Source organism: Cricetulus griseus, chromosome 7 (genome assembly GCF_003668045.3).
Source record: "Cricetulus griseus strain 17A/GY chromosome 7, alternate assembly CriGri-PICRH-1.0, whole genome shotgun sequence".
Classification (NCBI taxonomy): Eukaryota; Metazoa; Chordata; class Mammalia; order Rodentia; family Cricetidae; genus Cricetulus; species Cricetulus griseus.
The window spans coordinates 81,225,510-81,251,626 of NC_048600.1; the positions used below are offsets into that span (position 1 = coordinate 81,225,510).

The 26,117-nt window shown below is 45.4% G+C and overlaps 1 protein-coding gene across 1 annotated transcript in view; it reads left to right on the forward strand.

Annotated features, from left to right (window-relative positions):
* The window catches only part of Myh13 (myosin heavy chain 13), a 46,643-nt gene that overhangs the window by 17,816 nt on the left and 2,710 nt on the right, over positions 1-26,117 (forward strand). Inside the window, exons 16-35 of the mRNA XM_027426243.1 lie at positions 23-110; positions 2,454-2,571; positions 3,332-3,455; positions 4,400-4,536; positions 4,853-5,108; positions 7,139-7,381; positions 9,091-9,267; positions 10,257-10,402; positions 10,513-10,603; positions 11,389-11,778; positions 14,980-15,106; positions 15,193-15,311; positions 17,368-17,564; positions 18,417-18,600; positions 19,432-19,597; positions 20,444-20,568; positions 21,463-21,771; positions 21,852-22,055; positions 23,915-24,040; positions 24,315-24,485. Of these exons, the coding sequence (XP_027282044.1) occupies positions 23-110; positions 2,454-2,571; positions 3,332-3,455; positions 4,400-4,536; positions 4,853-5,108; positions 7,139-7,381; positions 9,091-9,267; positions 10,257-10,402; positions 10,513-10,603; positions 11,389-11,778; positions 14,980-15,106; positions 15,193-15,311; positions 17,368-17,564; positions 18,417-18,600; positions 19,432-19,597; positions 20,444-20,568; positions 21,463-21,771; positions 21,852-22,055; positions 23,915-24,040; positions 24,315-24,485 (3,498 nt within the window). The remainder of the gene's footprint in view (positions 1-22; positions 111-2,453; positions 2,572-3,331; positions 3,456-4,399; positions 4,537-4,852; positions 5,109-7,138; positions 7,382-9,090; positions 9,268-10,256; positions 10,403-10,512; positions 10,604-11,388; positions 11,779-14,979; positions 15,107-15,192; positions 15,312-17,367; positions 17,565-18,416; positions 18,601-19,431; positions 19,598-20,443; positions 20,569-21,462; positions 21,772-21,851; positions 22,056-23,914; positions 24,041-24,314; positions 24,486-26,117) is intronic.

Here is a 26,117-nt window from a genome sequence, read left to right on the forward strand (position 1 = left end):
GTTGTTTTGGTCGGTGTCCCAGGAAAATTTGAACAAATTGATGACCAACTTAAGGAGCACCCATCCTCACTTTGTCCGATGCCTGATTCCCAATGAGACCAAGACTCCTGGTGAGTAGCAACTCAGGCTAGCATTTTTGGAAGAGAACAGGACTCTTGTAGAGTTACAGCCTTGACCTAACAGGGGTCCATGGGCTCTTTACCACACAGCTTCAAGTCAATCCTATATCTTATGACGTAGAAGCAACTGTTCTCCATATTTTACAAATGAAGAAATCGAGACATGTTAGGTCTCAACTTCCTTTTCCCAAAGTCTAGCATTTAGACAAAAGCCAGCATTCCCTGGCTTTTAAGAAGGTAGTTCCTACTTATTAAAAGGAATCGTTCCCTTTATCTCTGGCAAAAGGGACCTATGGCTCTTCCATTACCCTATGATCCAGGTGCCTAATTAACATATCAAAGTGGCCCACTGGCTGTCAGTCCCTCTCAAAATTGACCCACACCTGTTACAGAGAGTCCAGGCTCCTCTCAGTACTTCTCACCCCACCTGTCACCTTCAGCTTCTCCAGTACCTGAGCCTCACTTCCCTTCCCCCACCTTCTGGGGCTCCTATAGAACCTAGCCAATTCGGCTACCTATTCTCTTGGTCTCTGGATTCTGAGGAACTCCCTTCACCCACCTCTCTCTTTTCTTCCTCTCTCATGGCCTGGTTCAGTCTGCCAGACATGTTCAGTTTGGACCATTCCAGATGCCCGAGTCTATGTGTTCGCCCTATTCGAAATGCCTGAGGCTATGCTCTCCCGCATATCTACAATAAATCTCAATTCACACCTGGGAGCATCATGTCATTTTTTTTTTTTTTTACATGGCACAGAAGGTCCCCCTTTCATGTAACTGGTAAATAATGCAGTTGGGTTTTGAACCAGGAGGAATCACATTCGTGTATTGAAATAGCTTGTGCCTCATTAATATGCATAATCACAATGTTTTGTATATCTGCTGAAATTAAAAATTGGTGAATACTAAGAAGAAATGTGAAAAATGAAAAATATAAACCAAAAATAATTCATGTTATAAAATCAAGAGAAAGGAATACCAGTATGGTTTTTTTGGAAGTAAGAAAGTTTATTTGTATATTTAAATTTTTTCTCTAATATAACCAAGAAGTAGAAATGTTGGAAGTTTTCCAAAAAGAGTATTTCATTTTGTGATAAAGCTGGAAGAGAAATTGTAACGGCACCCTTGGATCATGAGAGTCTTAAGAGCCACTTAAATGGATTTTCTATTCAAAATATCAGTCAAGTGAAGTCATTACCATCAGAAGGGAAAGGCACAAAAGTGGGAGGAGAGGAAAGGGAACCAGATTAGATGTTTAAGGTTTCCTTCACAAACCCTTCTGGAATACTGATAGATATATTTCCTCCTTGGTCTTAACCAATCTTTCTGCAGGGAATCCCCAGCCATGGCAGTGTTCTGTGTCTGCACTATCCCATATCATAGCTGCCAGCCGCACAAAGTTTGGCTTAAGGCAAATAGGATGAATCCTGTTGTTAATAAATTTAGGTGTGAAAGGTCACACACAGATGATAATTGTTGTAGTGGGAGGGGCTACAGCTCTAGTCAAGTCGTGAAAACAGTTATAAGGATCTCTCTTTGGAGCAAGCAGGAAATCCTGTAGGCATTCTAGAAATTTCTGTAAGATAAAGAGCCTTAACCACGGCTCTTCCCAGCAATTTAGGGTGCTTACAGTGAGAAATCACCACAGCCATAATATCTCTTCTTTAACCCTCTGGCCAGGCTGTTTACCAAGAGTGTCCATGGCATCTCTGCCATGGACCTCTCTTGCCCCTCTGGCTCCAACCTTTCTACAAGTCCCCTGCTTCCCGGGACAGGTGCTGTGTAAATGGCCACCAGCCCCACACTGAGCCTCGGACCCCTACTATGGCTTCCACAGAGCAGAAATAGGAAGACTCTACAGGCTGTCTAACAAGAAGCCCTGGGGCCTTTCCACACACCCCTGCTTTCCCTGGAGCCTAGTTAAAAATGGGACCTCTAGCAGGATAAAGATCTTCCTATGACCTTGGGGTGCTGGAGTCTCCTAGGAAGACAGGGACACGTCCTCTGTGATGCTTCTTATAGAAGCATGTAGTGCTGTAGTCATGTAGTGTCTGTGTCTGCACTATCCCATGTCATAGCTGCCAGCCGCACAAAGTTTGGCTTAAGGCAAATAGGATGAATCCTGTTGTTAATAAATTTAGGTGTGAAAGGTTACACACAGATGATAATTGTTGTAGTGGGAGGGGCTACAGCTCTAGTCAAGTCCTGAAAACAGTTATAAGGATCTCATGTAGTCATGTAGTCATGTAGTGCTGATAGCAGCACACTAAGTTCATTGTGTCTCAAATAAAGACAAATAATGAGAGCCACCCACTCCTTCCCACCTCCCTCCGCAAGGTGTGATGGACCACTACCTGGTCATGCATCAGCTCCGCTGCAATGGGGTCCTGGAGGGCATCCGGATCTGCAGGAAAGGGTTCCCCAGCCGAATCCTCTATGCTGACTTCAAACAGCGGTAGGTGCCACTTCTGTGTATGCATCTCCTCTGAAGGCAACTTTTGCACACACACACCATCCAAAGCACCCTTGGCCTCAGAAGTTGGAAAACTAACAAGGCTCTCAGGGTTTCAGGACTTCATTGTGCCAGAATGATAATCCCATGTCCACAGTGAGTCTTGGGATGGCCCTATCTGATCTATCAGTCATAGTCAGACCTAGCCTGACTGTCCCTTTAAAGGAGAGTATGTCATTGTGATGGACATCTGGAACTATGTGATCCTTTGTATAGAGATGCTCTTGTACATTAGAGGGAACTACCCATATCTCTAGCCTCTACCCAAAGATGCTGCTACCAAGTCACACACCACACTCCCGTATTGTGACCATCTGAAGTACCACATATTACCAGGTATTCCCCAGAAAACAAATCTGCCAGTTGAAGCCCACTGCTCTAGGAGGAACACCTCTTTCCTTCCAGAAGTCCAGACCCCTTGAGAGGTAGGAGGAATGAAGTCTGGAAGCTACAGTTAAATCCAAAGCTCTTCCAGGTCAGATAAGAGCCATTTCCTATGAAGATAAGTTTTCTGAAATGTGTGCTCAGCCCATCTTCCTTCCTTCATGCTTCTTTTCCTCCACCACACTCTAGAACCCACCCCTGGACTCCCAGACTAGCAGTACAGTATTCAGCATCTTAAGACTAGAGCAGAAAGTTCTAGAAGGTCAAGTCTCAGGTATGAGGACATCCTGAAAGATCAAAACCACTGTCTTCTCCCCAGGTATCGAATCCTTAATGCCAGTGCCATCCCAGAAGGGCAATTCATTGACAGCAAGAATGCCTCTGAGAAACTCCTGAACTCCATCGATGTGGACCGGGAGCAGTTCCGGTTTGGCCATACCAAGGTGAGAGCAGGTGGCCTGGACACTCCTTCAACCCTGGCAGCCAGTCAGAGGGAACAGTGAACTTGACCAACCTTGTCTCCTAGCTCAGGCAACTCTGGCTCTGTGTTGATCTTTAAGAGGCAAGAATAGTAAGTTAGAAAATGGAGCAGCAATCAGGAGACCCCTGGTGTCCTAGAGAGAGAGACTCTCAAAGGGGAAAAAAGACCCTCAGAGTGCATAGATCATCACTCCAGGGTGAGTGATGACTTGAGAAGGGTCATTAGAACCAATGGAAGGACTTCTAATCACTGTGTGTGTGTGTGTGTGTGTGTGTGTGTGTGTGTGTGTGTGTGTGTCTGTGCACAGCCATCCAGACAAATTTCACTGACTTCTCACAATAACTAATGTGGGAGCTGATAAGGAGGAGTGCTTCATTTATTGAGTTCTTGGGAAGCCAGAGAAGCAGAGGTCCCAGGGGGCCAAGGGCAGCTAAATACTCAAGAACATTTGGACAGGTAAATCACATAAGAAGCACTGAGTGCTAAAGGCTAGTTTCCTGACTCTGGAGCTCTGTGCCTAAGAAAGAAGAGCCTGGGCTCCCAGCTGGTCCAGGGGACTCTCCTGCTTAGGACAGTGGGACACTGGGGCCAATGGGTCTGAGGTTGGGACAAAGAGCCCAGGAGGTGGGAGAAAGATGCACCTGTGACTGTCTCAGAATCTGGGCACAATTGTGCCTCGTGGTTACTTTCCCATCTTGTCTTGACTGCCTTGATGTGGTCTCTGCAGATCTAGTCCAGGTGGTTGATGGGCCTGGGACCTATGTGAGAGCACTCTGTCAAATACAGAGAAAGCCACAGGAAAGTGAGGTCTGGAAACACTCTGGATTTGGGAAGAAATAGGTTCCATCTTGAGGCTGATTGAACACCTGCTGAGGATGAAGTGGGCTCATCGCTCTTTTAACACAGGTGTTTTTCAAAGCCGGCCTCCTGGGGCTTCTGGAGGAGATGAGAGATGAGAAGCTGGTGACTCTGATGACTCGCACTCAGGCCGTGTGCAGGGGCTACCTGATGAGGGTGGAGTTCAAGAAGATGATGGAGAGAAGGTAAGGCAGAGTCTTACCTCTGTCGCCCACTCTTCCTAATCAGCTGCTAGTTAATACTTCCTGCTTTGGGTCTTTGAATATTCATCTACTCATTGATTCATTGATTCATTGATTGATTGATTCATTCATTCAACCATTTGGCCAGCATTTACTGTGCAGCCGGCCTGCGTACTGGGAATATGCAAATGAACCCTGCCCTCCAGCCGTTCACAGAGGGAGGCATGGAAAGCAGACACGTGGTGGAGGGGGAAGGATTCAAGTGGAAAATGGGTTAAGAGTGCTGTGGATAATTAATTCGAGTTCTGTGGGCGCACAGGGAGTCCATCTTCTGCATCCAGTACAATGTCCGCTCCTTCATGAATGTCAAGCACTGGCCCTGGATGAGTCTGTTCTTCAAGATCAAACCCCTGCTGAAGAGCGCTGAGGCTGAGAAGGAGATGGCCACCATGAAGGAGGACTTTGAACGGGCCAAGGAAGAACTGGCTAAGTCTGAGGCTCGCCGGAAGGAGCTAGAGGAGAAAATGGTCTCCTTGCTGCAGGAAAAAAATGACCTCCAGTTGCAAGTCCAGTCTGTAAGTTTTTCCTACCTGAGAGTAAAAAACACAGATTCCCAGGATGGTGAAGGAGCAGAAAGGACCCCATGAGCTGTCTATTTAAGAGGCAGTGGTGCCACCCAGTGGTCATGTAGAGTATTGCAGTACTACCCTGTCAGAAGTAGGGCTGACCCTGGCTTCCCCAGAAAACATGTTGGCAGAGTGAATTTGTGCTCTCTCTGGTCTCTTCTTTGTCTTCCACAGTAAATTTTGACATATTTTTCAGTGATCATGAAGGCTAAGAGTGTAAATTTGCCAGAGATGGGTATGATATAACTAATGCCTACTCAGAAGTCTAAAGCAGGAGGATTGCCATGGTTCAAGGCTAGCCTGGGCTACATAGTGAGAGCTAAGATGCTTAGGCAACAATGTCAGATCCTGTCTTAACAAAACAATATTTTAAAAATCTGTCAAAAGTGCACATCCTAGCCCATGGTGGTGGCACGTGCCTTTAATCCCAGCACTCAGGAGGCAGAGGCGGGCAAATCTCTTAAGTTTGAGGCCAGACTGGTCTACAGAGTGAGTTCTAGGACAGCCATGGATACACAGAGAAACCCTGTCTTTGGGGGGAGGGGAGTATACATCTTGGGGCTGGAGAGGTGGCTCAGTGGATAAGAAACACTTGTTGTTCTTGCAGAGGACCTAGGGTCAGTTCCCAGCACCCACCGAGAAGATCACAGCATCACAACCACATGTAACTCCAGTTCTATGGGATCCAACTCCCTCTGACAACCTTGTACACTAGGCATGCATTTGGTACATGTACGTGCATGCAGACAAGACACTCACTCATACACATAAAGTATTTTTTAAAAGTTTAAAATACACACCTTTTTTAAAAAATCAGTAAAAATAAATCATTAAAATTAAACAACCCAACTGAAAATAGTAATTTTCCACATATGATTTTCAATAATATGATCACGCTCCAAAAAGTGCTTCAGAGAATTCATTTTTATCCAAATGGTCGGGGGGAGAACAGAGCTACATCTGCAGGCCACAGTATTCTGGTAGCATAATTGTCTCCTTTCTGTGAAATTTACAGTTTTTCCCTTAATAAACCCTCAGAGACCTTTTTGTGTCTTCCTTTATGTGGATAGTCACATGCTCTGGCTTACACTTGCCCTGTGGCTAGAGTGCTCTTCACAGGAGCATCACCTTCCAGGCTCAGAGGACAAGATGTCCAAAAATCTGCTGGGTTGACCTCCCAGGTACCCCACTTGTTAGCGGTAGGACCTCAGTCCAGTCCGCTCTCTTTCTGCCTTCCTTTTCCCATCTGAAAGTGAACATCAAAACAGTACTCAGGGTGAATGGTGGACAGGGAATCTGAGGGCTTGACCCATGTCAAGTACTCATCATGTACTTAGGTATAGAGAGGTTCAGAAAGCATAGCATGGATTCTTCCCAACTCTTCCATCCATTTCCCTGCACTGTGTATCTGGGGCTTAAATTCTCTACAGTGGGAAGGTGGCAGCTAGTTTAGCTTGAGAACATAATCAGCCAGTCTCAGTCCCATCCCCAAAACTTGCTACAGTCTTCTGGGACGCAGACTTACTCAGTCAACTATTCGTGTGTTTCTAATTTCCTATTCTGTTGCTGGAGGAAGCACAGCTAAGAGCACATGGACAGCCCCCTTCTGTTGTAGCAGAGTTTTGAAAACATGAATCTGCCGGGTATAGCATGGAATACATGGGTCATGTGGTTTTTCACTGGTGGAAGAATGAAATACCCAGACAACACACTTACCAAAAGTTAGAGGCTTTCTTGTTTACAATGAACCTGCAACTCCATGAATGCCTTTGTGTGAAATTACTTTGAACAGTTGGCTGTCAAATGATGTCCTCGGTGGTTCAGAAAGCACATAAGTGACATATGTGTAAACACCTGTGTACACCTGCACTTCACCCACTCCAGCTCAGCTTAGGTGTGGGCTTTCAGAGGCTCAAGACCTTCCTTCCCAGGGTTTACAAAGCAGCTGACTAGAACTTCTGGTGACCTGACTTTTTCAGGAAACAGAAAATCTGATGGATGCCGAGGAACGGTGTGAGGGGCTCATCAAAAGCAAGATACAACTGGAGGCAAAAGTCAAGGAGCTGAATGAGAGGCTGGAAGAGGAGGAGGAGATAAATTCTGAACTGGTTGCCAAGAAGAGGAATCTGGAAGACAAATGCTCTTCTCTCAAGAGAGACATCGACGACCTGGAGTTGACCCTGACCAAGGTTGAGAAGGAGAAGCACGCCACGGAGAACAAGGTGAGTAGGGGCACTGAAGGTTCCTCATAGACTCTCAACCAGTCCTCACTCATGGCCTGGAAAGGGGAGAGAGAGAGAGAAAGAAAGAGGGGGAAGGAGGGAGAGAGGGAGGAATTTACAAACCCTATGAACCCACAATTCTGTTCTGGATGTAAGCCAAAGAAGTCTTTCTTTGTGGCTTGGGGAACACACATAAAGGTACTTGCATATATAGGGACACTTGCAGCAGCTCTGCTTGGGACAGAGCTGGGGACCATCTTACAGGATGGAGAGGCAGAATGTGGTGGAGCTGGGGACCATGTTACAGGATAGAGAGGCAGAATGTGGTGGGGTCACACAGAGAGAACAGTAGTATCCCCTGGAGGCACCAGGCTGGGTGAATCTGGTAACCCAGTGCTCAATGGGGAGAAGTGTAAGTCAGGGACATGAGCAGCGTGGTAACATTTACTCATAGGAAAAGTCCATGCACACAGCACAAAAGTATACGCTTGACAAGGATCCTAAAAAGCTTGGCATGATTCACCTAAAAAGGGTTACCCATGAGGCGAGACAAAGGGGAGGTCTGCTGGGTGTGAGATGACAATGACAGCTGACCTCAGTGTCAGTGATGGATAAACAATAGTAATGGAAATAGACAATAGGGAGGGTGGAGACTGTGGCAAACACTGCCCACAGGCTGCCCTTCTCACAGGTGGCAGCCATGACTCACAGCAAACGGTTGTCAGGTGGGAAGGTGAAGCTAGAACTGCTGGAGGTTTGGACTTCCATGAGAAGCCTAAGCTCCAGATTATGTGTAGACTCTTATTTTCCAATGTTGATATCGTTTCAAAAAATTCACAAATTTGTGGTTGGATTCAGGTCACAGGTGAGACGTAGCAACCTCTCACCTGGAAGACTGATGTTCAAGGGAGTTTCTGTCTAATGCTTGAAGGCTCCGTGCATGGTGCCCAGGCCCATCCTGCCAGCATAGCTGGATTTTCTTGCCTCTCACCTCAGGCTTCTCCCTCCCCTTCCTGCTTCATCCCGAAGCCCCATCAGCCCACCTGATAAATGCTCGGAGGTGTACGATGAGGAAACACAGATTGATGTGTTGCCCTTCACACCTAGCGGATTTGCATTTGCATAGTGTCCTTCCTAGTGAAATATAGTGAGTATACTCTGAAAGGGACAGTCCTACTGGAAGGACCCGAGACATCATGGCAGGCCAGGGAGGAAGACTAGAAGTGGAAAGACTGGGCTGTGGCTCACTTGGTAGAATGTTTGCCTAGCATGGGAGAAGCCCTGGGTTTGATCCCAGGACCATGTAAAACTAAACATGGTGGCTCATGCCTACAACTCGGTATCTGGAAGGGAGAAGCAGGGAGGTTGGAAGTCTGAGATCACCCTGACTGATAAGAGACTTGTGCCATACAAACCTGCAAGGCTGGCTGGCGCAGTGGTATGTGCCTTGTCTCGGCTACTCAGGAGGCGGAGGCAACAAGATCTCTTAAGCCTGGGAGTTTGGAACCAGCCTGGGAACTATACAAAGACCTTTCCCCAAAATAAGATGAAATAAAATTAGAATAATTAAAAAAAATTAAGAAAAAGAACTGAGATAGCTGTCCTTGAATGCTATGCAGCTAGAGAGACAGGAGGCCCCCACAGCTCCTGTTGCTGGGAGCCGCTGGGTTAATTGTTCAATATTAAATGAGGTGCTGATTTACTCCTAGGTGAAGAATCTCTCTGAAGAAATGACAGCGCTTGAAGAAAACATTTCCAAACTGACGAAAGAAAAGAAATCTCTCCAGGAGGCCCATCAGCAGACTCTGGATGACCTCCAGGCTGAAGAGGATAAAGTCAACGGTCTCATCAAGATCAATGTCAAGCTGGAACAGCAGACAGATGATGTGAGAGAACATGTGACCTCCGTGCTTTGCAAAGAAGGGGCTGAGTGGGAACCAGACTAGAGAGCTCAGATGCTGGAGTCAGAGCCTGAGTCCAGAGTCCAGCTGTGCCCTGACTCCAGACACACACATCTGAGGTAACAAGCAGGTCACATGACCTTCTGAGGTCTCAGTTCCCACTTTCGAACTGGGAATACATACAAATAGCTAGACTTCAGAGGACGTCTAAGGAAAGTGTTCCACGTAACATTTTCAGTAAAACAAACTGCTGCTGCCATTATTATCCACTTGTAGATAGTTGAGGTTCAGAAACTTCCAGTTTAAACAATGTTTAAAGACTTGTTTTAGGCAGGGGTGTAGCTCAGTGGTACAGCATGCATGAAGCCCTGACTTCTACCTGTGATGCCTCAACCGCCCCCCCACCCCCCAAAACATACTCCTTCATGATGGATTTCTACTGTTCATGATGTAAGACCCAGGTTTCAAGTTAGCCATTTTTAGTCCTGATTGTGGCTAGACCTTCTGTAGATCTCTACTTTAACAAGGCCAGGGTAGATGTGTTCCCAGCTACACCCTTCTTCTCTGAGTCCACTCCTACACACACACACTTGAGTTCCTTGCCTGACTGCCCCTTAGGGCTGGATGGTGTAGGTGGGGTGAGGAGTGACAGGCCTCCTCAGTGTCTGTCACTTGTTCCTTTGGGAGATATGGCCTGGAAGAGGCCAAGTGGGAATGAGCTGGATAGAGGTACCAGGAGGCCCCCAAGACATCTACTCCCTAAGATACAGAACAGATAAGTGGAGGACAGAAGGCTGGCTTCCTTCCTTCTTTCTTTTTTCCTTCCTTCCTTCCTTCCTTCCTTCCTTCCTTCCTTCCTTCCTTCCTTCTAGGGCTGGAGGCCACAGGGCATGGGTATGACAACGCTGGCTGATATGGGTAAGCCTGATTCCTCAGCCTTGTCCCAGCGTCGCTCTCCACCTGTGTCTCCCCAGCTGGAGGGCAGTTTAGAGCAAGAGAAGAAACTGCGGGCTGACCTGGAGAGAGTGAAGAGGAAGCTGGAAGGAGACCTGAAAATGTCCCAGGAATCCATCATGGATCTTGAGAACGACAAGCAACAAATAGAAGAGAAACTGAAGAAGTAGATGACTCGTGCTCTATCCCCTCCATTTGAGACTGAAAGCCAAGGGTGGCCCCCTGAAACAGCCTTTGTTTTACGTTGTTTTGTTTATTTGTTCTATCTGCTTGCAGAAAGGAGTTTGAAATGAGTCAGTTACAAACCAGAATCGATGATGAACAAGTCCTCAGCCTGCAGCTGCAAAAGAAGATCAAAGAGCTGCAGGTGAGGGCATCAGGACCCTCCCAGTCACAGAGGTTGCCTGCAAAGGCCCAGCTTGCTCTCCCCCACTTTCCTTTTCTTGTTGTATCAGAGCTCATCTTTCATTTTTCTTTTCTTTTCTTTTCTTTTCTTTCCTTTCCTTTCCTCTCCCTGCCTCAGCAGCATGCCACCACAGTAGGCCTTTGTCCATAGTTCCTGAAATAAATATTTTAAAATTTCTAAGTGGCATTTAAGTAAATATTTCCTTGAAAAGAATCAGAATGTGATCTTGTTGCTGGTAAAGATACACTCACCACTGTCCCTAAGCCCAGGGCCCTTCCAGTCTTCTGAGGAGGAACTGCCAGTTTCCTGTAGCTATGGATCATTCAGGACCCCTTTGCTTTGTGTTTATGGATATATTGAAGACTCAGAGAAAATATATGGAATATATGCAAAAATTTATTCACATTTCTTCATCTGTTCAGCATAAGTCTTTCCATCTGAAACACAGAATGCAACTTATTCCTTTCAAATCACAGCACATTCTGCAGGGCTTTCCATGGTGGACCCGCTGCAGCATTGCGTTGCTGCTCAGCATCAGGACAAGCCCTCATCACAGTGGGTTGACCATTCCCCTACTGATGTACAATTAGGCTGTTTCCAAACAGCTGCCATTGGCCTTTTGTCCCCCACTAAATCATAACATACTCTCAACTTCGTACTGCCTACTCCCATTCCTTTAGCACCCAGTCACTCCTGAAATGAACGTTCTCTACCCTGACAACCTTTCATTACACTGACCCTTTCAGGCCCGTACAGAAGAGCTGGAGGAGGAGATTGAGGCAGAGCACACAGTCAGAGCCAAAATCGAGAAGCAGCGTTCAGACCTAGCCCGGGAACTGGAGGAGATCAGCGAGAGGCTGGAGGAAGCCAGTGGGGCCACTTCAGCCCAGATCGAGATGAACAAGAAGAGAGAGGCTGAGTTCCAGAAACTTCGCAGGGACCTGGAGGAGGCCACCCTGCAGCATGAAGCCACAGCAGCTACCCTGAGGAAGAAGCATGCGGACACTGTGGCTGAGCTTGGGGAGCAGATTGACAACCTGCAGAGGGTCAAGCAGAAGCTGGAGAAGGAGAAGAGCGAGCTGAAGATGGAGATCGATGACATGGCCAGCAACATTGAAACAGTCTCTAAGTCCAAGGTATGACTAACCCTCCTGGTCTTGGCATTCATGTCTTCCTACCCTGTGAGCAAGAATTTGATGTCCCTAACTCATTCTGTGTTCTAAACTGTTACCTTCTTCCCTATTGATCTTTCCAACTCCTCAAACTCATTCAAGCCACATGTCCTGAATACCTGAGGCTACTGCAGTAAAATACCTTAGACTGGGTAATTTTATAAACAATGAAAGTATTATAATTTGGGAGCTGCAAAGTCTGAGATCAAGGACCAGCAGACTCAGTGTCTGGCCAGGGATCACTCTCTGCTTCAAAGATGGTGCCTTCTCTCCTCTCCCATGTCAGAAGGAGCAAGAGCGCAAGCTCTCACCCTTTATTTGTTTATTTATTTTCAAGACAGGATCTGACCATGCAGCCCAGAATAGCCTGGAACACTATGTAGACCAGGCTAGTCTCAAATTCACAGAGATCTGCCTGCCTGTGCCTTCAGAATGCTGGGATTAAAGGTGTATGAGAACATACCCATCATCTCACCTCTTTTATAAAGACTGTCATTCCCTGTGAAGGTGGGGACCTAATTGCCACCTACCCCTAGAGGCCTTACCTCTCAATATATGGAGATTTAGTTTCAACTGATGAATTTGGGGAAAATACAAAAATGCAAAGCAAAATTGTTCCAACTTGGTTTAGTGATCTGCTACCAAAGTCATACTATCCCTCCTGGCTCTTCCAATCCATCCCGTGTGTCCTAGAACTGGATGGCTTAGTTAGCACCTAGGCTTTGTGGCCATGGTTTCCTCTATGCCGCCTTCTTAGCTCACAGTATTTGTCACAGGGAAATATAGTCAATGTGAGATTAGCATTCAGGGTCACTGGTGGTTTCAGGCTCTTGAGACAGATGAGACAGTAGAACTGGAAGGTCTTGGAGATAAAACACTAAACAAGAGGCAGGAGAGATGGCTCAGGGCTAGGAGCAAGCAAATACTGCTCTTGCAGAGGACCCGAGTTCATTTCCCAGCACCCAAGTCGGGTGGCTATACAGTTGCATATAAGCCCAGTTCCAGGAGATCTAGTAGCTCTGGCCTCCAGTGGTATCTACACATACGTGCACATATCCTGCACCAACACACATACACATAAATCAAAATAAAATAAATAATCTTTCTACAGAGAAAGAGAGTATAAGTCAGACACGGTGGCACTTATCCACAATCCCAACATTTGAGAGGCTGAGGCAGGGTCAAGAGTTCAAAGTCAGACTGGCATGGTAGTTTCCACCTTTAATCCCAGCCTAGGACCTCACACATGTAGGACAAGCATTCTGCCACTTGATCAAGACATTTAATCAGCACATTATTACAGATGTAAAAATAAGCGAGAAAAGGCCCAGATTGCTGAAGCCTAGAAGACAGGGCCTCCTTTCCTTTAAGGCCTTGTTAAGCCATTTCCCAGAAATGCTCATCCAAGAATATATTCTGTCTCCCCTCCCTACATGGGACTTTCTAGGGCTCCTCACTATCCCTGGGACTCATGCAAATGAAGGTTCTGACACTTAAACCCAACCACCTTCACAGCAAAGCTGCCCCGCTGTGGCTTCACACAAAATCCCCTTCAGAGAGCAATTGTGGCCTCCTTGATTTAAGGGCTGCCTTTGTCTCAGGATGCTCCAGGACATACTTGGAACTGTTTGGCTGGCTGGGCTGGAAGGAGGACCACTGACCCCAGTGGAGATGTGAGCCTCTCAAGGGGATCTTTAGGTTGGGGAGTGTACAGACAGGAACAGGAGGTGAAGTCAGGGAAGAAAAATGAGCCCTGTGGAATGTCTGACTCTCTCTCTCTGTCTCTCTGTCTCTCTATCTCTCTCTCTTTCTCACACGTGCATGTGTGAGTGTGTGTGTGTGTATGTGTATTGAACACTGGGCTTTGAATATGCTAGGCAAATGCTCTACCCCTGAGTTACCACCACAGTCCCCTTTGCTGTCTATTTTCAGGGGCTGTTTCACATAGCATTGATTTCTTTCTTCTGTTTTTAAAGATTTATTTTATTGGAGGAGAGCATATGTGTGCAGATGCCCACAGAAACTAGAAGAGAGCATTGGATCACCTGGAGCTGTACTTACAAGTGGTTTTGAGCTGCCTGGCAGGGATGGTGGGAATCAAACTCTGGTTACTTCCTTAGCTCATTTTCCATTGCTATAGTAAAATACCTGAGGCTTGGCACATTATAAAGAAAAGAGTCTTGCTTAGCCTATAGTTCTGAAAATGTCTCAGCATCTATTTAGCTCAAGTAAGGACCTCACAGCAGGTGACAGCACAGTGGTAGGGACATTCGTTAGAGGAACATGGATGCCAGTCAATTTTACATCAGCTCACATTCATGCTAACTAATCTAGTTTTAGGAGACCTGTATTAATCCCTTCAGAGATACTCCCAATGACCTAAGTACCTCTCACTAGGCCCTGCCTTCTAAAAAGCTTCACCACCCCTTGATACCACTACACCAGAGGTCAAGCATCACCTCACAGCATCCTACTTCTGAAATGGCTTTATGTTACTTTGTGCTCACAGTTTTAAAGTCCAGCATTTGTATTTGCCTTATGTTTTTTTAAAGTTATTATTTCCTCTAAGTTTTCTATTTGAGAGTTATCGTGCCTCGAAGACCCTTCCCCTGCTGGAGTTCTCCCTTGGGCATCATCCTGAAATAGGTCTGGAGCTCCTTGAGGATCATATTGGGTTGAAAACCTCTGCTTCTGCTGCTTCCAGTCTAAGGGAAAGCATATGTTCACTTTATTCTATATTTTTAAGAGGAGGGAAGAGGGGCTGGGATACTGACTCCCTCATCTCAACAATCCCGAACCGCTGCAGTGTTGAAAGAAACACTTAATCATGAACACAGGGCTTGAGAATAGTATCCATCTGGCAATAGACTTGCTTCTCTTCCACCATGATCCCAGGGTTCTTGTGAGTGGCATTATAGCAGAAACTGGTTTTCTAATCACCGGATACATACCTATCAAAGATGACATTCCACATTATTGTTCATTAAAGAGCAATCATACACAAAAATAAAGCCTATCCAAAATGACGATGATTTTAAAACCAACCTTTATATGCTCTGTGTTTTCATTCGGCCCAACAAGAAGTCAGACTATCAAAGCATCCAATTCTGGTGTTGGGCACCAGGAACCTACTTCCACATTCCCTCTCGCCTTTTTGTTTTTCAGAGTAACATGGAAAGAATGTGCCGGTCTGTAGAAGACCAATTTAATGAAATCAAAGCCAAGGATGACCAACAGACCCAGTTAATCCATGATCTGAACATGCAGAAGGCAAGGCTGCAGACCCAGAACGGTGAGGATGGCATGCCTCTGGGGCCCAGTGGGAACATGGTGGCTGGCAGCTGGCAATGCTCAAGTGGAACCACATCTGTTTGGCAGGGGAACTGAGCCACCAAGTAGAAGAGAAGGAGTCTTTAGTTTCACAGTTAACCAAAAGCAAGCAGGCCCTCACCCAGCAGCTGGAGGAGCTGAAGAGGCAGCTGGAGGAAGAGACCAAGGTAAGGTGAACTCTGTGGGGAACAACTGCTGGACAAAACCTGAGAAGCCAAGTGATACAACCCTTGGCTTGGTTGAGGCTGATGGAAGGTGGGTTGCAACCCTTGGGTGAGGCTGATGGGAGGTGGGTTGTGACCCTTGGGTGAGGCTAAAGGGAGGTGGGTGGCTTAGAGGGAAGACCAACTGGAGGCAGTACAGTATCAACAATGATTCATCCCTTTGCCGTGGAATGCCGTAATAACCTGTCTCTGAACGACAAAGGACCTCGGCATTGGATCTCTTTTCTCAGGACCCGAAAGCCCTAACAAGACACTCCATCTCCTTTACACCTCTGTCTCCCACAGAGTGGCCTCATGAACTTCCCCTCCAGTCAGGAGCACCCCTTCCCACTGCCACACTAGTTAGACCATCTCATGCAGAAATTCACACAAGCTGCTTAAATTGCTGCCTTTGTGGGTCAGCTCCTGTAACATCTGTTCTTAAGTACCCTTTCTCCCCAAAGACTACGTGGCTTGGGGAGAACCTTTGGGTGTTTCAATATACGCATCATCATAACACTAACTTCAGCATCTAGATATAGTCTATAATACATAAAATACAGTCTACCCACTGATCTGTAACCTGATAGGAATGATCTTTTCCCCACTATAGTCATGGACAGTAAATAAACTTCAGTAGAGCAGTGCGCACAGAAAGTGCTACTGATGCTAGTGTTTCAAGCACTAAAATATAGGAATCTAGACATTCGAAAAACCCACATGAAAGGAATTTCCTTTGATCTGGTTGTGATTGCTGTGATCTGGGTGAGAGTTACAAGACAATCTTTTGAAATTCTTATCTTTTATTTCTGGCAAAGAACTTTACCGTATTTATCTCTTGTTTTTCTACTTTGATTCCAAGGGAAGGCTTTTGGTTGACTAGGGCACAAGAGAGGAGTGGTGAGAACCAGAGACTGAACAAGCAGTGCAGGTCACTGGAGGCCAGAGGCTGCCCTTTCTTGTCTCTCACTGCAGCTGTGAGACTCCTTCCTTAGGTGAAGTTCAGCCTTTTTTTTTTCTGTCTTTTCTAAAAATGATGAAAATGCAGAAATCTTTGTCCTGGGTCAATAGAACTTTTTTCTTTGATGGTGGCAGCCAAGGATGTGTTGCAACTGTTAAAGCTAGAGGTAAATATTTGTCCTGACCAGAGGGTCATGAGGAAGGAAGGTGGCTCTGGGCATCAGTCCACACCAGTGGTCCCCAGTGTGGGGATGCTGGTCTCTGGAGACACCAGAGGATGCTGTAACTGTTCATGGTTACAGCAGCACATCATACTTCATGAAGTAGTAAGGTGATGATTTCCTTTTTAATTCTTAACATTATAGCCATGAGAAGGTCTCAATGTGGAAATAGCCCTTTAGCGGTTTCTATTACTTTATTAAGAAACGGAGGGCAAGCCTCAAACACAGAGCTACAACATGCAAACTGTCTAGATAAATGCTAATGGTGTTGCTTTATGTCCATTGCATATATTTCTAATGTTTCTTATGGCAATTTGGGAGGGGTTGAGAGAGGATTTTACTATTTAGCTCAGGATGTACTAGGACTCATCATATGTCTTAGACAGCCCTTGAATTCACCATCCTCCTGCCTCAGCTTCCTAAGTACTGGGATTATAGACATGTGCTACCATGCATGGCTGACTAAATAATAATCCCCTTCTCTTTTATGGTACAATTCTTTCTTTAAAAAAAATAAATATATGTGAGACAGTGGTGGTGCATGACCTTAATTCCAGAACTCAGGAGGCAGAAACATGGGGATCTCTGTGAGTTAGAAGCCAGCCTGGTCTACAGAGCAAGTTCCAGGATAGCCAGGGCTACACAAAGAAAACCTGTCTGGAAAAACAAACAAAAAAAGTAAATATAATTATGGAGAGAATTTTTAAGAACCAAGCATCAGGTATGCTGATACTACAAAATCTGCAAAGCAACAAGGAAATGATTCATATTTGGAATAGCTATTTAAATGAATACACTTTTACTGGTGTTTATTAATTGGTTACCATTGTAATCCCCAGGCCAAGAACGCACTGGCCCATGCCCTGCAATCCTCTCGCCATGACTGTGACCTGCTGCGTGAACAGTATGAGGAGGAGCAGGAAGGCAAAGCCGAACTGCAGAGGGCGCTGTCCAAGGCCAACAGTGAGGTGGCCCAGTGGAGGACTAAATATGAGACGGATGCCATCCAGCGCACGGAGGAGCTGGAGGAGGCCAAGTATAGCCCAAGTTCCCCATGGGAGAGAAGGCCCTAGAAAAAGTCTCAGACAGAGAGCAGCCCCGGCCGCCCACCTGGAGAATATCTCTTTTCTCCTTTGTAGTTTCTTAAGCTTTCAAAGTGTCCCCCACTCTCCTAGGGACTGTGTCCTTCCACATAGCTCAATTGGTAACTCCTTCTAGACCAGCTTTGCCACCAAGAATTTCAGGATTACTCTAGTGACATAGACATGCAGCTGGGCAATGGGGATGTGTTCTGAGAAATGTGTCATTAGGAATTTTATCATCACAAGGATCTTCAAGAGTGAGTCCACAAACCTAAATGGTGTGAAAGCCAATCCTCTGTATGGCCTCTTAAAGTCAAGAGACTCTGTATTCCTGACACATGTGAACTACTACCAGCCTAACAAAGGATGGCATTTTATAGTAAACTTCTCCTTCATAAGTAGAACAAAAAGTGTAGCATAGCAGATACATACCCAGTGACATAGCTACTTACTGTCACTATGAAGGCGTAAGCACCTGCACAATGTTGCCTGTGCCTCACTTTCCAATGAACAGCTGCACAGTAGTTTCGCCTGTTCTAGCATCCCACAAACAAATAACATGCTGTACTGCAATGTTAGAATGGCTGCTGTGTTGCTAGGTGGTGAGAGTCTTTCCCTTCTGTCATGGTCTTATGGTACCACTGTTGGTTCTTTGATCTATGGCATATCATTATGTAGCAAGTGACTCCCCACTCACATGTGAGGTCTTGATCAGCGTCTTTCAGACTGTCCATTTGCCTTCAACGTGATGGTTACATGCTAAAATATCCCATTCTATGGCGACAAAACAGCATCTGTTCTCCTAGGAAAAAGCTGGCCCAGAGGCTCCAGGAGGCAGAAGAAAACACTGAGGCAGCCAACTCCAAGTGTGCTTCCTTGGAGAAAACCAAGCAGAGGCTTCAAGGAGAAGTGGATGACCTGATGCTGGACTTGGAGAGAGCCAATACAGCCTGTGCCACCCTGGACAAGAAGCAGAGGAACTTTGACAAGGTCTTTCCCCAATTGCTTCATGGACATGGTGGTCTCAGTGATAGCTTTACACACATACCTTTGATGAGCCTCAATTACTGGTTGGAAGATTCTTCAGGGACTTCCTTTACTTCTCTAATGGTTCCTCTAAGGGAAATTTACTTTTAGTCAAAGCTAATTCAAATTCTGATAACCGTGTCTTGTAGACTGAATATTTTTAATCCCCCAAATCCCAAGTCTGATATTTTTGAACACAAAAGGAAGAAAATTCCATGTCTGATTTCATGTGGCAAGTGGCGGTAAAACATGAATGTGCTTAGCTGGGGAAATGGCTCAGTGGGGTAAAAATTCTTGCCACCCAAGCATGAGAGCTTGAGTTCAAGCCTCCAGAATTCACATAAAAGCTGAATACAAAGCATGAGCATCTATGGTCCCCGCACTCCTCCTGGAAGATGGAAGACAGGCAGGGCAATCCACAGAAACCCACAGAACAGCTAGTCTGGCATACTCAGCATCTTCTCATGAGGTAGAAGGTAAAAACCAACATCTGAGGTTGTCCTCCGACCTTCACAAGTACGTCACAACATGCTCACACCTACATTCAGACACAAATTCTCTCACACACATATTGTACATGCACAAACATCATGCACACATGTATCATATACTCATATACACCCCATACACCCAAGCATGCTAAAAGTACTGCACAAAACTCCTTATTTCCATAATGTAGCATAGGAAACATATTTGCATGGAGCCTGGTCTCATCTCCAAGGTATCTCAGGCCTATACAAATACTCCAAATTCCGGGCCTTTCTGTTTCTCATGTTTCCCATTCCCTCATTACAGGTCCTTGCAGAGTGGAAGCAAAAACTGGATGAAAGTCAAGCTGAGCTGGAAGCGGCTCAGAAAGAGTCCAGGTCTCTCAGTACTGAAATCTTCAAGATGAGGAATGCCTATGAGGAGGTGGTGGATCAGTTAGAGACGCTGAAGCGAGAGAATAAAAACCTGCAAGGTGAGCTCCCTCTGGAGCACAGCTGGGTCATATTGCCCTTCTTCTGTCAACTCCAGCCCCATTTAGTCACAGCTTCATCCTCCATGACCCTACAGCACCCTCATCCATCAAATCTCCCATTTACTAGTGTTCCCCAAGGTTCAAACCATCTTCATGAATGGTACAATGGCAGCTGGTTCTCAGTTGGAGGACGGAGATACCCAGTGAGTTGTTAAGTGTATTGCTATTAGAAAACAAGAGACTTCTGGGATTCTAGTCTTCAAGTGTGACCTCACTTGTGCCTGTGGCTAAAAGCTCTTGATGACTTCAGACTTCTGCTGTAATTAGACAGCGTCCATGTTTCCCCAAGTCTCTGCTGGTAACCAATATAAAGACTTAGCAATAACTATAAATGCTCGGCCAATAGCTCAGGCTTGTTACTAACTAACTCTTACACCTTAAATTAATCCATTTACATTAATCTACATTCTACCACTTGACATTACATTCAAATTCTCTTGGCATCTCTCCAGACTCCTCAGACTCCACCCTTCTTCCCAATGTCCTCCTAGTCTGGCTCTCCCACCCAGTCTCTTCCTGCCCAGCTATTGGCTGGTCAGCTCTTTATTAACCAATGAGAGTAATACATTTTTACAGTGTACAAAGATTGTTCCACATAACTCATTCTCTACACAGTTCAGGTGAAGCAACACTCTTATGTCCTACCTACAGTTCATCAGAACAGCTTCCTGTATTTTCTCCTATGTGAATGCCGTGAAAGAACTGCCATACACTAGCTTGCCTGACAAAATGCCTACTCTGGGAGCTGGAGCCCATTAAAAGCCTAAACTGTTCTGTCTTTTGTAGAAGAGATTTCTGACTTAACTGAACAGATTGCAGAAAGCGCCAAAAACCTCCAGGAAGTAGAGAAGACAAAGAAACAAGTGGAACAGGAGAAGTCTGAGCTCCAGGCTGCCTTAGAAGAGGTGGAGGCAAGTGTCTTGTCTGGAATCAGATGTGGAAATGGAAAGAAACAGCGTTCATCCACCCACATGGAGCCCTGCTTGCCAGGGGCATGGAATCCCCACTGGAAAGAGCAGTCATCCAGCCCTGGATCTGCAAAGCCTGGGTTGAGCCACTTTATCCCCTGGTGTCATTTATACTATGTCTCCTTTTGAGAATAAATAAATAAGTATATTCTTTATGTCCTCAATATCTTCCTCTCAGGAAGGAAATTGTCAATCACCAAGCATCACCAGAGCCAGCTCAGAATCCCCAAGAGCCTGTTTCATACAGAGGCATGCAACATCCTTGGCTACTGGGAATCCTGCATCATCAAAATAGACCCAGAGTCTCCCGGTGTAATGACCAGTGGTAGTCCATACACCACAACCAGCTGAGCTGTTTCTAGAATTTGGCTCATGCAGAATAACAGGAGAGCAGCAGAGACTAGAACACTACTATAGTCACTATTATATACATCATATTATAGTCACTGTTAAATATGGCATTTATACATTATTTAACAGCTAAAAAGATGCTATACCCATTTCAAGATGTAAGATTGTTAACAGCAGATACAAAGTTTTAATCTGACTTTCATTACTCTTGGGGTCGTTCAGGAGCCTGTCAAAGGCTCAAACCTGGGAGCACTGTTGCCATGTGTATAAAGTGAGCATCATTGTGCCATATTTATCATAGTTTGAAGGAAAATGTTCATTTAAGGTGATGCTGCCAGGTGTAATGGCTCATACCTTTAATCCAGGAGGACCATGAGTTTAGTCACAGCCTAGGTTACATAGGCTAGCCTGGGCTACATGACCCTTCGGTGGTGGTGGGGGGGGGGTAGGTACAGTGCTACTCACAGAATTCTCATTGCTCCCTAGGGTTCCCTGGAACACGAGGAGAGCAAGATCTTGCGTGTCCAGCTAGAGTTAAGTCAGGTAAAATCTGAGCTTGACCGCAAGGTCACAGAAAAGGATGAGGAAATCGAACAAATAAAAAGAAATAGCCAGCGTGCTGTGGAGGCCATGCAGAGTGTGCTAGATGCAGAAATCCGCAGCCGCAATGACGCCCTGAGGCTGAAGAAGAAGATGGAGGGCGATCTCAATGAGATGGAGATTCAGCTGAGTCATGCCAACCGTCAGGTGGCAGAGACCCAGAAACACTTGCGCACGGTCCAGGGCCAGCTTAAGGTGAGCTCCATCGGTTTGGCAGACCTGCGGTCCCAGAGCCCACCCTGAAGCTCTGCCCTCATACCTGGTTTCCCTTGAAGGATTCCCAGCTGCACCTAGACGATGCCCTGAGAAGCAATGAGGACCTCAAGGAGCAGCTGGCCATCGTGGAGCGCAGGAATGGCCTCCTGCAGGAGGAGCTAGAGGAGATGAAGGTGGCCCTGGAGCAGACAGAGCGGACCCGCAGACTGTCGGAGCAGGAGCTACTGGACTCCAGTGACCGTGTCCAGCTGCTGCACTCCCAGGTATGCCGTCTCAGCTCAGCACCAGGGCAGTAGGGCACTGGCTCTGCCTCCTCTTAACAGGTAACTCCTCCTCTACCTCCCCTACCCCATGATCCACCTGAGGCATATAGCACCCCAGCTGCCTTGGCAAGGAGCTCCCCATTTCTCCCAGACTAGCAATCAAGACCAAGCTAGAAAAACGTTGATTCTTGACTGATAGAGCTCTGAGATATGTTTGACCAGAAATAAAGATGAAAGATCTTGCAGGCTGTATGCAGTAGGATTGGAGCAAGGAAGTACAGAGGATTCACAGAGAAAATACAGGGTAAAACCCCTTATCCAAAATACACATGGCAGGTATTTACTTGAGGTCAAAAGTGTTTTCAATTTGGGATGATTTGCATGTGTGGATATTTGCATATACATAATGAGAATGCAAGCCTAAACCTGAAACTCATCTCCTTTCTTTATACACACACCCTGAAGATGATTTTGACGTGGTCCATTGCGTGATGTTGGATGTAGAATTTTCCTCTTAATGCTATCATGTTGCTACTCAGTGTTTTGGTTTTGGAACTGGATTTCAGAAGTTCAAATGAGAATGAATGTCCAACCCCATAATTCAAGGTGAAACCTTAAGATATTGGGATTTTTTTCCCCAAAAAGAAGCTATTTTTATTAATTTTACAATAATTTTAAAGATAGTTGATCTACAATATATAAACCATAAGCAAGTACACAGAAGGAAAAATCAACCAAATGGTTAACGTGTGGTATTCTCTCTCATTCTTAGGTCTTTGTGAATTACACACTTTGTGAATATCACCCTTTTGTGAAACTTTGACCAATATTTTGCAGCTTCTAACTTTCATTTAACAATGTGTCCAGAATGCATTTCTAACTCTTTAAATAGTTTTCAATGCCATTGGTTTCAATAGCAAAAAAAAAAAAAAAGCAGGCTATGAAAATTGAATATTATGACTGCAATCAGTCCTCTACAGCTGGCTATTTTAGATTGTTACCAATAAAATTGTTACTGTTATGAAGACTAATTAATATTGTCATAGCTAAATTTTTGCATTTGTCTATGATTACTATTGTCAGTATAAGAAGAAAATAAATTTGGGCCAACAAAACAAACAAATAAATGAGTAAATAAATAAATAAATTCAGAGCCAAAACAGTAAAGGCATTTGTATACAACACATGTAAATTACTACTTAACAAGGCCGTCCCAATTTTTATTCCCATTTATTACCATGTGAGGACTTTCCTACAAACTCCAAAAGACCCTAGCTGTTAAATCTTCACCAACTTTATTGTTGTCATTGGTTTACTATTATTATTACTACTTTTTATTAAAGATGAGATAAAACATTTCATCACTTGGTTATCCATCATATTTCTTATGTGTTTTAACTATGTTTCTTGCCCTTTTTCTTATTAATATATATATTATTTATATAAGGACAGGAGCGTTTTTCATATATAGATAATGTTTTTCTGGTTTGCCATTACCGTTCCAGTTTCAATTCCATGCATGGCATATTTTAATTAGTGGAAATATTTTTCATCTTACATAGATGTGTCTATCAATCATGCTCTTGTTCCAATGCCTTTTACTGAAAAATCTATCCATCCTCAAATGTTTGAAATTCTCCCTTTATCATTTACTCAATTTTCTGATGTACAACTCTTGGCTCTGTTTCAGAACTTTCTGTTCAGTCAGGAATGATATTGTACCCAGCAGACCACTCATGTGGAAAATAAGAAGTGGAACACGACTACGATTCACTTCCCTCGCCACCCACTCCCCTCCCTCCCCATTGTTTTAAGTGCCCATATGAAACCTTCACCCTCAGATCTAATTTTTCTTGCAGAACACTAGCCTGATAAATACCAAGAAGAAACTAGAGGCTGACTTGGCTCAGTGCCAGGCAGAGGTGGAGAACTCCATCCAGGAGTCCAGAAATGCAGAAGAGAAGGCCAAGAAGGCCATCACCGATGTGAGCATCATTCTCTGCCAAGATGGTAGTAGGAGATGAGAAAGGGGGATTCCAGATCCAGGGCATGGCAAGGGGATCTCATCTCTGCTGAACACAGCCAGTCTGTGGTGGCTTCCCGGAGAGATGCCAGGAGAGAGGGTCATTGGAGAGGCCTAGTGGGACATGATGACTGGGAGGGGAGGCTCAGGATGAGGCACAAGATTATAGCATTGTCTGTGTGTCCTGGGTGGTGCTGAGTGGGTAGCCCACAGATGTGATCTATAAACTGATCCAGGCTGCCATGATGGCGGAGGAGCTGAAGAAGGAGCAGGACACCAGCGCCCACCTGGAACGGATGAAGAAGAACCTGGAGCAGACGGTGAAGGACCTGCAGCACCGTCTAGATGAGGCTGAGCAGCTGGCACTGAAGGGCGGCAAGAAGCAGATCCAGAAACTGGAGGCCAGGGTGGGTGATTTGAGAAGAAAGTGGCTTTCCAAGTGGTCTTGTTTCAGCCATCTTGGGTAGAACCCCCGAACCAGAAATTTAGATTTAGGTGATGGGAAAGCACTGACCCCCGCCTCCAACCCCTGACAGGTTCCCACTATGTAGAACTCACTATGTAGATCAGACTAGCCCCCAACTTACAGAGATCTGCCTACCTCTGTCTCCTAAGTGCTGGGATTAACAGTGTGTACCAACACAATTGGCAAAGATGACATCTTTTAATTTTACTTCCTGTTACCCATGTAGATTCACAATTATACTCATATATAAAAGTGATCTGTGATCATGAAATTCCACACTTGGGCATGGTTTCTATCTCAGACCAAGCTTCCTTTTGATAAGCAGTGCTACTTCTGTATAATGTCTCTAGTCCTGGTCCTACACTCAGGTTATTCTCTTTGCAGCTTTTCTAACCCTCTATTTGCAGCTGCAGTTTTAGGGTACATCCCATCCCATCCCCAAAGGAGCTTGACTGGTGCTTCTTCCTCCAAATTAATATGCCAGAGACACTTCATCTCCCTGGTGCCAGGAGTTCCAAACTCGCTCTTGGAACGCATTTCACGGTCACTCATTTCCTTGGCTGATCTATGCTTTGTTTGCTCAGCCTCTTGATTTTCCCTTCAGATCTGTGTTGAATTATTTCAATCATTTTTGAAATGGGCTGCATGAACAATTGACATTTCAGAGAAGGGCTGCATGGAGGAGGTTATTAGAATATCTCTTTTGTCCCACAAAGAGAGAAAATGGAAGAGTGGGAAGGAATGAGGAGGAGGAGGGAAGAGGAGAGAATTTTCCCAACAGGAAGCCCCCGGTACAATTGTTCTTTATAAGAGTCTCCTAGAACATGGTCACTAGGCACATGGTTCCTTTTACAAATGCAAAGGTTTTATTTTTTTATTTTTTATTTTTTGCCTCCCTGCTCCAAATAAAAATTCTTCCCTTCCTTTCCCATGAAAAGGAGTGTGGCCCCACCCTTCTCAGGGACCCCTTCCAGAAAAAAAGGACCAACTCCCATGATACCTTCTGGTTTTTCTTAGCTTGGCCATGAGCCTTCAGACACCTTGCCCTTGCAGAGTCAGCCACTTTAACTGTTCTCTGATCCAAGTTGCCCAGTTTCACACATCCGGTAAAGCCTGCAGAAGCCTGGAAAGTAAGCCTGGGGATGGGAAGATTTGTTATAAGACCTGATGAAAGAAGGTGGGACTCCATCTGTAATAGAGCCAAAGCTACCCTGGGAGTTTTCAGAGTTGATACAATGAGGCTCCTAGCATGAGCTGTACTCTTTCTGATGCTGCTAGAGTCCCCAGGGAAAGGGCCGTGTGGCTGGTTGGAACCCCCAGTCCCACTTGGATCTCACTGGGTTGTGGAATCAGGATATTGGCACCACAGTTGCTGATCTGCCCCCATCTCAGTGGCCCCCCTCTTCTCTCAAGACTTCAGAAAAGGCTAAAGAAAACTATGGCATCGGGGTGATTCCTCACCCTCTTTCCCATGGCACCCACCTTTGAGGTGGGTAGGGCAGCACTCATAGCAGCCATACTCAGTGATAGTGATGGGTTTGCTTTAGATCTACCAAATGGCCTTGGGCTTGGA